The sequence below is a fragment of the Barbus barbus genome (assembly GCF_936440315.1).
Source record: "Barbus barbus genome assembly, chromosome: 45".
Classification (NCBI taxonomy): Eukaryota; Metazoa; Chordata; class Actinopteri; order Cypriniformes; family Cyprinidae; genus Barbus; species Barbus barbus.
This window is the reverse complement of record NC_136723.1, coordinates 21,799,270-21,814,509: the sequence shown is the minus strand read 5'-3', so window position 1 is coordinate 21,814,509 and position 15,240 is coordinate 21,799,270. Positions and strand designations below refer to the sequence as shown.

General features: G+C 36.8%; 2 protein-coding genes across 2 annotated transcripts; both read left to right on the top strand.

The window, feature by feature from the left end:
* Positions 1–563: 563 nt before the first annotated feature.
* Positions 564–6,096, top strand: LOC306864064 (transmembrane emp24 domain-containing protein 2-like). Its single transcript, XM_079407766.1, has 4 exons — positions 564–897; positions 2,053–2,245; positions 3,800–3,907; positions 5,186–6,096. The coding sequence occupies exons 1-4, from the start codon at positions 718–720 to the stop codon at positions 5,308–5,310; spliced, it is 606 nt and encodes a 201-aa protein (XP_079263892.1). The 5' UTR covers positions 564–717; the 3' UTR covers positions 5,311–6,096.
* A 206-nt stretch (positions 6,097–6,302) lies between these two features.
* ddx55 (DEAD (Asp-Glu-Ala-Asp) box polypeptide 55) lies at positions 6,303–15,119 on the top strand. Its single transcript, XM_079408658.1, has 14 exons — positions 6,303–6,644; positions 6,717–6,767; positions 7,616–7,702; positions 7,790–7,881; positions 7,951–8,013; positions 8,092–8,241; positions 9,295–9,484; positions 9,724–9,806; positions 11,131–11,262; positions 11,344–11,436; positions 12,885–12,999; positions 13,210–13,378; positions 13,462–13,748; positions 14,661–15,119. Exons 1-14 carry the CDS (start codon positions 6,537–6,539, stop codon positions 14,817–14,819), a joined length of 1,779 nt encoding a protein of 592 aa, XP_079264784.1. The 5' UTR covers positions 6,303–6,536; the 3' UTR covers positions 14,820–15,119.
* Positions 15,120–15,240: the final 121 nt, after the last annotated feature.

The following is a 15,240-nucleotide window of genomic DNA, read 5'->3' as shown; positions in this document are numbered from 1 at the left end:
AACATATCACTAAAGCATATCTCATTTGTTATTGCAACATTTTGAACATGCAACCATAAAAACAACAACAAATATTGAGATAAACATACTGCAATAATATTAACAGAAGAGAACAAAAAGAAAGAAAATATACAAATATGGTTTATGAATCAATTAAAGGATAGATTTAAGGCTTTTGCAATAATTTACAGTCTTTTTGTTTTGCTATTTCTTGTAAAATAAGGAATATTTCAATTTTTTACCTTTGTGGATAAACAATTCTCTCTATATAATGCGTAGGCTATATTTGTAATAATATTAAATTAATATATTACATTTAATTTAAATAAACAAATACATTTTAACCACCATTATCAAAGAAAAATGAACTTTTCCTCTAAGCTGCATTTAGTTTAGTGTTTCTTTTTAACAAAAAAAGCCAAATCGCTCCGAAATAATTTGTATAAATATAATAAAATAAATAATTTGTGTACTTACAAATACACAATTCAAGTCAATGTCTGTATCGTCTGTTTTAGAGGTGCTCCGCTCGTTTTTTGCAAACGCGAACTACGTCCGGCGTTGTGGCCTTTTTGTCCCTTTAGGCGACTCGTCTAAATCTTGACGTGGCATCATCAGTAGCGCAGCTAGCGCTTGCCAGTCTCCGCCTTTATCGGTCCAGAGCGGCGTAAAGTCTCTTTTATGGGTTTTATCCTCCATTAATACAGCGCACCAAACATGTTTACGCTCTCGGAACTCGTCGTGCTCCTCAGCGCGCTGTCTTACACGGCCAATGGCTATTTTGTGAGCATCGACGCTCACGCGGAGGAGTGTTTCCATGAGCTCGTGAACTCGGGCACCAAAATGGGCCTGATGTTTGAGGTCGCCGAGGGAGGATTTCTGGACATCGACGTGGAGGTGGGCATCAAAATACACTTATTGCATTAATAAATGCCATTAATAATAAACAATAACCCATAAACAGGCGCTGTAGGACGTTTGCAGGTGTCTTATGTCTGCTCGCTCCAGATGGTGGATGAAGCCGGAAGTGAATTCCTGGCTGTTAGTGATTATTAATGCTTACATACTAGATTAAGTACAGTCTTAATGAAAGGCATTGTGTGTATTGATAACGTTTAGAAGGGTTAAGGTGAAAGTTAGAGTACTCTTACTTTGCTTAAACACAAGTAATGTGGTATTACCATGATTTTTTTGGTTCTGGTAATCCAAAAGTTTGCTTTGTACTTTAGATATTCTTAAAGAGCCATGTATTCAGTGGTGGCCAAAATGTATTTTCAGCAGCTAAAAAAAGGTTTTATGTCAGTTATTTGTATCTTTTGCTGTAGTGTGTCAGTAGGAAATCTCAGTTTCCTTTTCCAAACATTGATTTTGCCATTAATTGTAATAATCCTGTAAGATTATTGTCTGACAACAGCCAGTGCTCCACACAGAGATCTGATCATCATCCAGTCTCTCTGGCATGACATGAAGAAACAAACTGAGACAGAATAAATCCAGAAGAACTGTGGCAACGTCTCCAAGACGCTTCAAGAAAGCTACAGTACTGTTAAAAGTTTTAGGCACTTGTGTAAAATGAGGATGCTGTCATAAATAGATTTTCTTTATCAATGAACTTCTGTTAACTAAATTAAATCAACATTGGGTGTGAGCATCCTTTGTGTTTAAAGCAGCTTTTGCCCTCTGTGGATAGTTTCTCAGGAATCTTTGCAGGTAGGTTTCTTGAAGCATCTTGGAGACATTGCCACAGTTCTTCTGGATTTATTCTGTCTCAGTTTGTTTCTTCATGTCATGCCAGACAGACTGGATGATGATCAGATCAGGTCTCTGTGTGGAGCACTGGCTGTTGTCAGACAAAAATCTTACAGGATTATTACAATTAATGGCAAAATCAATGTTTGGAAATGGAAACTGATATTTAAAAACATTAATTTTGGCCACCACTGTATATGCACACACACACATGGATATTAACTATTAATAGTGTTTATTTGGGAGTTTTTTGTGAAGTTGTGAGCACCTGTCAATACCTCATGTATTGTTTGTCCTGAACAGATAACAGGTCCGGACGGGAAGCAGATCTATAAAGGAGACCGTGAGTCCAGTGGCAAGTATTCTGTAGCCGCCCATATGGACGGAACCTACAAGTTCTGCTTCAGCAACAAGATGTCCACCATGACCCCTAAGATTGTGATGTTCACCATCGACATCGGCGAGGCACCCAAAGGACAGGATATGGAGACAGAGGGTGAGCGCATGAACTGATGCAGGGGTTTCTGGGAAGGTTGTTTCTTTTGCTCCGTATGGCAGAGTTCTCACGGTCATGAAAAACCTGAGAGCTTTCAGGCAACTGGAAAAGTAATTGAAAATAAAATATTTGTGGAAATTTCTATAATGAATATCAGGTTTTCTGCCCAGTTCTATAATATTTCAGTTGCCTTAATGTATTTCTATAGGCCTCTATTAGGGTTATTATAGTTGACTTAAAAAAAAATAAGTAACTTAATCTCAAATATCAAAACTTTTCCTTTTAGCTATTTATTTCTATTTTTTATTTAGTGTAATATGACAAACTAAAATAACTAAAATAAAAAATAAATTATATAGATATTTATAAAAACAAAAAGGAGTAAAAAATAATTTAACAATTACTAAAACTTTAAATTTAAATATAAAAAATAATTAATAAGTGAAGAGTATTAAAAGTAATTAAATTGGTGTTGTGGCATTTGCATGCTGAATATGCAGAAACATTTGCAGTGATATAATCATTCAGTACATTTTAAGTTATTTCCAGCTCATCAGTAGCTAAAGCCATCATGAAACTGAACAAACTATATAGACATTCATTTTTTATTTTTTATTTATTTTATTTTTTTATATATAATACATCAAAATAATTGGAAGCTATAATTGTATCGCAATTCTAAAATGACTCTCTGTTTTTTTAAATATTTAATTAGTTTTTTTTAGTACTTTTAGGCCCGGTTTCACAAACGGGGCTTAGCTTAAGCCAGGACTAAGCCTTAGTTGAATTAAGATATTTAAGCAACTTTTACAAAAATGCCTTAGAAGAAAACATTACAGGTGTGCATCTTGACACAGAACAATGACACTGACATATTTTAAAATGTCAGAGCAAGATATTTCCAGTTGAGACAGCTCAAACATGCATTTTAGTCTGGGACTAGCCTAAGCCTCGTCTGTGAAACCGGGGGATACAGTCCTGAAATTATGACTTAACATGTTTTTTTTTTTTGCTTCTAATGTGGCTTTCTTCCCTATTCAGGAGGTGGAGACAGCTGGGATGGTAGGAATAGACTGTACAGTAGATAATTTTAGCATCTGTTGAGTTTTAAGCTTAAATCTAACAGCATCTGCACTTACATTCGCACCTGTGTGTATAAAGACGGTGTGACCAATGAGATGAATGTTTCACTCACTGACTGAGCTCATAAAACTGCTGATGAACCCTAAAGAGAGTACGGTGTGGGTTTTGTTTTACAGATATAATATGAATGGTTGTGTTATCATAGAAGAGGTTTATTTGAAGTTCTCATTGCCTGTTTTGCATTTTTAACTGTAGGCCATTCTAGTATTTATCATTTATGCTCTATACATAAGGGTTTTTATTAATGTAACAGCTGTTTATGACCTGTAAACTCTTGCATGTGTACATGTGTTCTGTTCACAGTTGGTACCAAACTTTTATACTATCGTTTGTAAAAATTGGAGGCATTATTTGCATGCTGCTTGCAAGTTGATAGTCATCACGAGTAAATTGCTATTAATTTATTTCCAGCTCATCAGAATAAGCTGGAGGAGATGATCAACGAGCTGGCGGTTGCCATGACGGCGGTCAAACATGAGCAGGAATACATGGAAGTCCGAGAGAGAATACACCGTGCAAGTAAGACATCCTCACTAATCACGTGATCACAGTTGTTGTTTTTAAGCATTCATTATTTCGCAGGGTTTAAATGCCCTTTAAATTATTATTATTATTGTAATTTTGACCTGACATGAACCCAGCTATATGCATGTTTTATTTAGTGTTAGAATTATTATTATTTTAATTTTGATGAACATGTATAAATATATAATATAATATTATGCATGTTTTAATGGCCTTTTAAAGGGGTCTCATGATGCTATTTTAAAGATCATTATTTTGTGTATTTGGTGTAACAATGTTGACATGCTTTAATGTTCAAAAAACACATTATTTTTCAAATACTGTACAATATTGTAGTTTTTCTATGCCCCGCCTCTCTCAAACGCGTCGTTTTCTACAAAGCCCCGCCTTCCAACAAGTGCAGTCTGCTCTGATTGGCCAACTGACCCAGTGCATTGTGATTGGCCGAACACCACAAGCACGGAAATGTAACGCCCCCTTCCATAATCGCGATCAGTTCAAGCAGTCGCATGACAGACAGTGATGCTCGTATGTATTTGCAGAACACAAGCCACGGTTAAGACTATTTCTGACGGGCTGTACACCCGTGACTCTGTTCCCCTCACACAACGCGTTTCATGCAAAAATCTGCATTTGAACAGTCAATGGCAAATACTTGAACTAATAACAAAACATACTTACAGTCACTGATTCAGAAGCGCTAGATTGTCATAGCAAAGTCGGTATTGACTTTTTTTTTTAAGAAATAGCCTTCGTGCAAAGCCAGCCATGTACTCTACTAGGTTCACTAAACTGTCATCCATAAAATGCGTTGCACAAATTCGAACATTTGGGTTGTGCTGCTGTGTTGTAAACAAATCTTAACCAATGATTCCTAATTGCATCTACTTTCGGAAGGCCAAATAAAGTGCTTTTACTTCCGTCTAGAAACACACGGTGTCTCCCTGACATGGCTGCATCAACTCTACTGAAACCATGCCTTCTTTCTTTGCGTGAACATTTGGCCGGCATTACGCAAATATTTCTTTTTCTTTGTTCTTATAAATATTCCTTTTTTATTTTGACATGTGAGCCCAGCAAAAAATATACTTGTTAAAATTGCCATTCATTCATTTGTTTGTTTATTGAATACACTTGTATGTCTAAATGGACTTTGGAATTATTTATTGAATTTATAATTTTTTTTATTATTATAACTATTTTATTTGTTTATTGATCTGTTTAAACTTCTGTATATTAAACTTGCTGTGTAATTTTGTCTCTGTCCTCTAGTCAATGACAACACGAACAGCAGGGTGGTGCTGTGGTCCTTCTTTGAGGCTCTGGTGCTGGTGGCCATGACCCTCGGACAGATTTACTACCTGAAGAGATTCTTTGAAGTGCGGAGAGTCGTATAAAATCCTGTCTGTGTTCCACAACAAACACATCGAGTCCAAGATTTACCAGTTCTATGAATTGGATGTCCAGTTCAACAGAGATGGGAAGAACTTGGTTGTTCGCTAGTCCACCAGTCTGTGTTTTGGTTTTATTTGCCCCAGTTGTAGTTCTCTTCATTGTTTGTTTTGGTAAAGGGTGCGATTTTGAATTGTTAATTCATTGAGTTTATTTTAGCCCGACTTGATTTTGAACAGTCATCTATATGAGAATGAAGTACAGGTGATGTGGTGTTGCCTCAGTACAAGAACATGGTTTAGGATTGTATGGAAATAGCATGATGTAATTAAACCATTACATGTACAATATTGTGAGCGAATGGGAAGTTGGCGGTCGCTGATATAAGTGTCAGGAAATGTCACTGCGAGCACATTTCATGTCATTTTCACTGCTCGTTATCACATTTAGTTATGCCAACAACAATCTCCATGGCACATATTTAAACCTGATGCTGTTGAAGCGGTTAAATAACTGCTTAGTTACTTCTGGTGTGTTTTTTTTTAAATGTATAGGCAGGGTAGGCCCAATTTATTTTCTTTCTCGATCTCCAGTCTCTTCACACAGGAAGTACTTTATGTAGTTTTGTACCATTTTTGTTGTCTAAACCAACTCTTACATTAAAGAAAATGCTAAATAATTTGGCTAAGACTACTGGTGAACTGATGATAAAACTGTAAACCTCAGAAGTTCAATGAATATGTCAAATATGGATTTGATTTAATAAACATGAAACATGTTCTTAAAATGTCTCCTTTTTATCGTCCGTGTAGATTTGGATGCACAACATGCAAACTCGCAGAAAAATTATGTCTTACTGCAATGTGTTTGTTGTTACTATAATTTATTCATATATAAATTACTGTTGAAGCCGCTGCGGGAATATTATGTAGAATGTTGGCACGTGGTAGCTGTTACTTTTCTCAGCGCTGATGTGGATGGACCAATCGTAGTCTGCGGCGGTGTTCCATTTGTAGGTCAGACACAAAAGATAAGACACATATTCTGAGTTTTGAATGATTTTTCTGAGCTCTCACTAAACGCTCCCTGGAGGAAGACCGGAGTCCTACAGAGGTGATGCGGAACGTTTGTATCAGTCGCTTGTTTCCCGTTCGGAGAGTATTGCGTGTAGCACACATCATCTCCTCATGTGTAAACTTTTATGGATCAGATTCATCTAATTTCATAAACGATGGAAAACGTTACCGATGGAAAATGGGAGAGTTTGCCCGTGAAATTGCATGACAGCATATTACAGACTCTTAGGGAGCTGAAATTTACTTATACGACTCCTGTTCAGGTATAAACGTTCACTCGCATGTTTCTTATCGTATTATTTACATTGTATTAATTCATTTTTTCTCGATTTCAGTCTGCCTGCATCCCTCTTTTTATGAGTAATAAAGACGTGGCTGCTGAAGCGGTGACTATTATGTTTATTTTTATCATAATGTGTCTGATAATATTTCATATTTGTTTTCATGTTTACGGAAGAAGAGCCTTATGCTCCTCAAAGCTGCATTAATTTGATCTTAAAACCAGTGAAATATTATTATAATTTAAAATAGCTTTTCAATTAAGAGTAAATTTAGAATTAGATTTTATTCATCATTACTTCAGTGTCACATGATCCTTCAGAAATCATTCTAATATATTGATTTGCAGCTCAAGAAACATTTCTGGTTATTATTAATGTTGCAAACAGTTTTTGCTGCTTCATATTTGTCAAAACCGTAATACACAACCTGTTAAAAGTTTGGGGTCAAGATGATAAACTAATACTTTTATTCAGTAAGGAGGTGTTAAATTGATACAAAATGACAGTAAAGATATATTTATAATGTTACAAAAATAGATTTACAATAAATGCTGTTGTTAAATAAGTTCATCATGCAAAAAAATGCATCACAGTTTACACAAAAATATTAAGCTGCAGTTTTTAATATTGATAATAAAAAGAACCATTATTAATAATTGAGCAGCAAATCAGGATATTAGAATGATTCCTGACTGATCATGTGACACTGAAGACGAGTAACGAGATGCTAAAAATGCTTAAAACATATTCAAACGGAAAACTTTTATTACTTTGGTTTTCAGAAGTAACAATTTTTAAAATATTACTTTATTTTTGATTAAATTAATGCAGATTTGGTGAGCAAAAAGCTGTATTAAAGAAAGTCATTAAGTTATTAAGACTTAAGACTTCAAAAACATTTAATCACTCTGAACTTTTGTAAGTGTATATCAGAATATTTCATGCGATTCCAGGTGACCGGCAGCGGGAAAACCTTGGCATTTGTGATTCCTGCATTAGAAATTCTCCTAAAGCGAGAAGAGAAGTTAAAAAAGATGCAGGTCTGTATAAGATGATGTTCTTATTCATCAGATGCTTGCGTTGCATCCATGTCATTCATTTTGATTTCTATTGTGATGTATTATCAGGTCGGTGCATTGATCATAACACCCACCCGTGAGCTGGCACTGCAGATCAGCGAGGTGATGGGACGATTTCTGCAAGGGTTTCCTCAGTTTAGGTGAGAATAAAACACTACTCCGTCTGATGGCCTTAGCTTGTAAATCTAACAATGTGTGTCTGTTTTTAGACAGATTCTTTTAATTGGTGGAAGCAACCCTATTGAGGATGTAGAGAAGTTTAAGACTCAGGGGTGAGTGTATGGACTGCTCTTTTCTAAAGCTAAATCTGGAATAAAATAAGCAAATACAATGTTATGTGTGATTTGTAGAGCCAATATCTTAATTGCAACCCCTGGGCGATTGGAGGACATGTTCAGGAGGAAGGCCGATGGGCTTGATTTGGCCACCGCTGTGAAGTCTCTGGATGTTCTTGTCCTGGATGAGGCAGACAGATTACTGGACATGGGCTTTGAAGCCAGGTAATGATCTCAAATCATCAGTCTGTAAAAAAAAACTGCCAATGGCAATACATTACATGCATTTAATTTTACATTGCTTGGCAGCTTAACCACACTTTCTCTTGAGTCTGTGTCACTTTTGTTATAATATGCATTGGGTGTTTTAATAAGATGCTGTATTTTTAGCACACGCACTCACAAAATAACTTTGTCTCTCTGTATATTGGCATCTAGTAGTTATTCCATGGTATTACAATAACTATAGATAGTACTAATCTACCTCCATTCACTGGATTTCAAATACATTTGTTCTGTTTTTTAATTTAAATACTGCATTGATTGAAAAATATTATAAAAATGTGTTTTTTATATTTGTTTAATTTAATAAAAATAAATGTAGATTAGTTTGTTTTTTCATCTGAACAGATTTGGGGAAATTTAGCATTCCGTCACTTGCTCACCAATGGATGCTCTGCAGTGAATGGGTGCCGTCAGAATGAGACGCCAAACAGCTGATAAAAACATCACAATAATCCACACCACTCCAGTCCATCAATTAACGTCAGGTGAAAGCTGTGTGTTTGTAAGAAACAAATCCATCATTAAGGCGTTTTTACTTTGCTTCCTGCTAAAATATCCAGTCTATAATCCATAATATTTCTTTCTCCAGTAAAAAAAGAAAAAGCATCCTCTGTTCTCCTCTCACATTAAAACTCACCCACACATTTGTTTAGAACTGTTTTGGCTTGTTAACAGTGCTTTATCTGTGTAGATTTCTCTCCTGAATCAGATAAGATGACTTTTCAATGTAAATTACTATGCGATATTATGGATGAAGTTCAAATGTCTTGATGGATTTGTTTCTTAGAAACATGCTGCTTTTCACTTCACAAGATGTTAACTGATGGACTGGAGTGATGTGGATTATTGTGTTGTTTTTATCAGCTGTTTGGACTCTCATTCTGACGGCACCCATTCACTGCAGAGGACCACCAGGATAACAAGTGTGACTCCAAAGATGAGAATAACAGTTGATTGTGGAGCTAATGCAGATTTTGTTCTTCGCCTTTGCAGTTTAAACACTATTCTGGGTTATTTACCCAAGCAGCGGCGCACAGGGCTTTTCTCTGCCACACAGACGCAAGAGCTGGAGAAGTTAGTGAGGGCTGGTCTGCGCAACCCTGTGCGAATCACAGTGAAGGAGAAAGGTGTGGCAGCCTCAAGCGTGCAGAAAACACCAGCCAGACTCTGCAATTATTACACAGTGAGTCATCTAGAGCCGTCTGTAACCAGCAGGGACTCATTCACTCATGCACATGCATGCATTTTCATGGGGCATTTCAGAAATTGTAACTGCTCTGTTAATTATGACATGAAATAAGTATTGGCTGCGTTCATACTTTTAATTCACATTCCTTTCTCATTTTAAACAAATTGGGTTGGCCATACTTGTCTGAATTAATTCCCAATTATTTATCTTAACATTTGCTTTATTTTGTGCAGATATGTCGAGCAGAGGAGAAGCTCAACTCTTTAGTGGCGTTTCTCAGGCAGCACAAACACGAGAAGCAGCTTGTGTTCTTCAGGTTTGTTAGACTGATTGCCACATACATTAAGTTTGGAATCATTAATATTCTTTTTAATGTTTTTGAAAACTCATCTCTTCTGCTCACCAAGGCTGCATTTATTTGATCAAAATACAGTAAAGATATTAATATTTTGAAATATAATTACAATTTAAAATAGCTGTTTTATATTTAAAAATGTATAGTAAAATGTAATTTATTCTTGTGATCAAAGATGAATTTTCAGCACCATTACTCCAGAGCACTAAATCAGCATATGAGAATGATTTCTGAAGGATCATGTGACACTGAAGACTGGAGTAATGATGTTGAAAATTTAGCTTTGATCACCAGAATAAATTACATTTTAACATGTATTCAAATAGAAAACAGCTATTGTCAACTGTAATAATATTTCACAATATTAATGTATCAGATACTCATATAATTATGTATTTACGCTATCAAATAAAAGCAGCCTTGGTGAGTAATACAGACTTCTTACAAAAACATTTGAAAAATAATTAAATTTTTAGTTTAAATTGTGTTTAAACAATTTTCCACGGGGAAGTCGTGGCCTAATGGTTAGAGAATTGGACTCGTAATCCAAAGGTTGCGGGTTCGAGTCTCCGGCCGGCAGGGATTGTAGGTGGGGGGAGTGAATGTCCAGCGCTCTCTCCACCCTCAATACCACGACTGAGGTGCCCTTGAGCAAGGCACCGAACCCCAAACTGCTCCCCGGGCGCCGCAGCATAAATGGCTGCCCACTGCTCCGGGTGTGTGTGTGTGTGTGTGTGTGCATTTGTTCACTACTCACTGCTGTGTGTGTGCAATTGGATGGGTTAAACGCAGAGCACCAATTTCGAGTATGGGTCACCATACTTGACAATACGTCACGACTTTACGACTTTACTTTAAATGTAATTATTTCACATTTTTGGTCAGCAGTGTAAATCTTTTCACACACACTTAATGTAATGTAACTAATATTGTTCAGCCATCTTAACATCATATTCTGTCAGTCGTGGCCTAATGGATAGAGAGTTGGACTTGTTACCCGAAGGTCGTGGGTTTGAGTCTCGGGTCCGGCAGGGATTGTAGGTGGGGGAGTGAATAACCAACACTCTCTCCACCCTCAATACCACGACTGAGGTGAGACCCTTGAGCAAACCGAACCCCCAACTGCTCCCTGGGCGCCGCAGCACTGGCTGCTCACTGCTCCGGGTGTATGTTCACTACTGTGTACACTTGGATGGGTTAAATGCAGAGCACAAATTCCGAGTATGGGTCACCATACTTGGCCACATACCACTTCACTTTCCCCTTCCCTTCTCTGTATCCACAGCACCTGTGCCTGTGTGGAGTACTTCGGTAAAGCCCTGGAAGTCTTGATCAAGAATGTCAGCATCCACTGCATCCACGGGAAGATGAAGCATAAACGAAACAAGATCTTTGCAGATTTCCGGGCGCTGAAGAGGTAATGTAGTGTGATGCCTTTCTAGCTGTTTACAGCGAGGAAGTTAAAGACCAAGAATAAATGCATTATGTATTTGTGCAGTGGGATTCTCGTGTGCACAGATGTCATGGCCAGAGGCATCGACATTCCAGAAGTGAACTGGGTGCTTCAGTACGACCCACCAAGCAGTGCAAGGTAACCAGGATATACATGAACACGCTTGAGCTCAAAAGTATGTACTTTTGAGTCTTTATTACATTCACAAACGCTTGGAATAGTTTATTACATGATTTATTTTATGCTTTGATTAGTGCTTGTAAAGTCAGCTGACATCCAGTTAGTGGTTTGTCATGCACCGCTATATTGCTCATACCTAATGAATTGAACAAACCCCTAACATTAAATATTAAACATCATTTATTTATTGGTTCATTTAGATAGAGACAGTACACAAAACATGATTCCAGCCAAAAAAAGCTGATAAAATGCGCATTGTACATAGAAAGTATATACAGAGTATAGTATATCTATATTTGGGGAAGTCGTGGCCTAATGGTTAGAGAGTCGGACTCGTAATCGAAAGGTTGCGAGTTCGAGCCCCCGGCCGGCAGGAATTGTAGGTGGGGGGAGGGAATGTCCAGCGCTCTCTCCACCCTCAATACCACGACTGAGGTGCCCTTGAGCAAGGCACCGAACCCCCAATTGCTCCCCGGGCGCCGCAGCATGGCTGCCCACTGCTCCGGGGGTGTGTGTGTGTGTGTGTGTGTGTGTGTGTGTGTGTGTGTGTGTGTGTGTGTGTGTGTGTGTGTGTGTGTGTGTGTGTGTGTGTGTGTGTGTGTGTGTGTGTGTGTGTGTGTGTGTGTGTGCGTGCATTTTGTTCACTACTCACTGCTGTGTGTGTGCACTTGGATGGGTTAAACGCAGAGCACCAATTTCGAGTATGGGTCACCATACTTGACAATACGTCACGACTTTATATGCTAATTCACAGGAACCTAAAAAGGCTTTTCTTAACAACAACAACAACAAAAAACACTCCACCAACCCTTCATTACTAATATAATATACATACATAATTGCACATAATTAAAAAAATATATATATATTTTAAGGTCACTCTCACCCTGACAACATATAGATAGAGGAAATATAAAAATGTATTAAAATAAATTCTAGTTTATTTTAAATCTGCTCTTAAACATAATTACAAAATGCCTAATGTCTTGCACTGATTTTATTTAAATCTGTAACATTAAATGTCAAAAATTCTCAATTGGTTTACATAGCAAAGCATTTTCTAGGTAACAACACTTTAATCAATGCATATTGTTGTTATGTTAACTAAAGCTATTAAAAATAATTTTCAGTAATTTATATAAAGCTCAAATAAAAAAAAATAATATTTGTTAAAAGATTTACACTGAAATAAAAATAAAGTTATATAGAAATACTAAAGAAAAGCACATAAAATTACTAAAGTTACAATGGAAATAAAAAAAATTAAAGCTAATTAAAATATGAATAAATACTATGTGTATAAAGAAAAACTCTGAAATGAAACTGTTTAAAGGTGACATACTATTTGCATGCTTTGTGCATATATTTCTCATTTTTCTCATCAAATTTAATACTCCTTCCATTAGTTCCTTTGTGCATCGGTGTGGACGAACTGCACGAATCGGAAACCAGGGCAACGCACTCGTCTTTCTTCTGCCAATGGAAGAGTCGTATGTAAATTTCTTGTCCATTAATCAAAAGGTAAGTGAGAGAGAAACTTCATTTAATTTATAAAATATCAGATGGAGTGTCTAGCTTTTATAAATAGGGTACAAAATTAGGCTTTAAGCTCACGGTCATGCATTAGACATGCATTTAAGTGCCTAATATTAATGCATTCTCAATATTTTGTATTCTATATGTTTGAGTTTAAGGTGGTAAAGTAGTGTTTGCACTTGTGTTTTCCCACAGTGTCCTCTTCAGACGTATCCTCCAGTGAAAGACGTGGTTGATGTTCTGCCTAAACTGAAGGCGATGGCTTTAGGTGACAGGGCGATGTTTGAGAAGGGCATGAAAGCCTTTGTGTCATTTGTGCAGGCGTACGCCAAACACGAGTGTAGTCTGATATTTCGCATTAAAGGTGAGTGACACTGCTTTAAACCTTTCATAAGATACTTAACCAAGATAATTCACCTGATTTAAAATGACATGCAACTTGTCTAGACCTGGATTTTGCTGCTCTGGCCCATGGCTTTGCTCTCCTCCGTTTGCCCAAAATGCCTGAGCTGAAAGGAAAGACCTTCCCGGACTTCAAACAGGAGGCCATCGACACAGACACCATCCGCTTTAAAGACAAAAACAGGGAAAAACAGAGAAAAAAAAGGCTGGCGGAGCTGAAAGAAAAAAAGATGCCATTGAAGAAGAACTTCATCAAGAACAAATCCTGGTCGAAGCAGAAGAACAAGAATGATAAAAAGAAAAAGAAAGCTGCCAAAAGAAAACTGAATGAGGTATGTTACTCATTTGTTTGTGTTAAAGAAATAGTTGAACATTTGCTGAAAATGTTCTCAGTCTCAAACCATCCAAGATGAAGATGAGTTTGTTTCTCCATCATGATTTGGCGATATGTAAGCGTTACATCACTTGCTCACCAATGGATGCTCTGCAGTGAATGGGTGCCGTCAGAATGAGAGTCCAAACAGACGATAAAAACATCACAATAATCCACACCACTCCAGTCCATCAGTTAATGTCTTGTGAAGTGAAAAGCTGTATGTTTGTAAGAAACAAAGACGGATTTAACTTTAAACTGTCACTTCTGGCCTAAATATGAGTCCATAATAATGCTTCCTCCATCTCCTGTTGTCCTCTCACATCAAAATCCCCACACATATTGTTTAGAACTGCTTTGGCTTGTTAACAGTTCGTGATCTGTGCATATTTCTCTCCTGATTCAGACAAGATGACTTTTTTACAGTAAGAAGCAATATTATGGATCGAGGTCTTTTGGCCAGAAACGGTTTGAAGTTAAAAATGCTTTAATGGAGGATGTGTTTTTTACAAACATGTACTGGAGTGGTGTAGATTATTGTGATGTTTTTATCAGCTGTTTGGACTCTCAGTCTGACGGCACCCATTCACTGCAGAGCACCCATTGGTGAGCAAGTGATGGAATGATACATTTCTCCAAATTTGTTCTGATGAAGAAACAAACTCAGCTATATCTTGGATGGTCTGAGGGTGAGAAATTTTCAGAATCGTTTTGGGTAAACTATTCCTTTTATAATCCCAAAGCTCCCTGTTTTTATACATATTACATATTTTTGCTAAATATAGAAAGTACATGTATAACAATAGAAAGCTGTAAATGTAGCGAATGGCTTATTCTATAAAGTCTCAATGCTCTCTTTGTGTGGTCACAGGAATCAGATGTTGATGACAAAGATTTAAACGAGCTTTTAAATGACACGCGTCTGCTGAAGAAACTCAAGAAAGGAAAGATCAGTGAAGAGGACTTCGACAAGCGCGTTGAGTTCAGCGGGCAGCTCACATCCCAAACAAGCGGAGGCAAACAGTTCTGATGGAGACGAGAGTGAACTGTCATTTCTGTGACTTGATGCACATACATTGACTGTCATTTTCTTTCAGGTTGTCTGTGTATTGTAAAAGGAGGATGCATTCTTTACAATTACGCTTCTGTATTAATTATCAACCATATACATCAATGTCCAAATATGTTAAATAAACATTTCTATTGGAAAAGTTAGTGTTTTCAAGGCAAAGGTCTCTCATCAAAAAATATGATCTATTTCTATAAATATATAATTTATATAATTCCTGTTACCAATAGTGCATATATAAAATACATAGAAAAATCCGTTAAATTGTGTTGTTTCATTTGGCCTACATACAAAAAGAAAAAAAAAAGTTTATTTCATTTTACTGTGAAAAAATAATATCATAAATCAGTCTAAATATTATTTGGAAATGTGATGATTAAGT

Bases quoted from the DNA above. Each gene is read 5' to 3' on its own strand.
- LOC306864064 (XM_079407766.1), top strand. From the start codon at position 718: ATGTTTACGCTCTCGGAACTCGTCGTGCTCCTCAGCGCGCTGTCTTAC. The intron at 2,246-3,799 runs GTGAGCGCATGA...ATTTATTTCCAG, and splicing joins ACAGGATATGGAGACAGAGG to CTCATCAGAATAAGCTGGAG. The intron at 3,908-5,185 runs GTAAGACATCCT...TCTGTCCTCTAG, and splicing joins AGAGAGAATACACCGTGCAA to TCAATGACAACACGAACAGC.
- ddx55 (XM_079408658.1), top strand. From the start codon at position 6,537: ATGGAAAACGTTACCGATGGAAAATGGGAGAGTTTGCCCGTGAAATTG. The intron at 6,768-7,615 runs GTGACTATTATG...ATGCGATTCCAG, and splicing joins AAGACGTGGCTGCTGAAGCG to GTGACCGGCAGCGGGAAAAC. The intron at 8,014-8,091 runs GTGAGTGTATGG...TGTGATTTGTAG, and splicing joins GAGAAGTTTAAGACTCAGGG to AGCCAATATCTTAATTGCAA.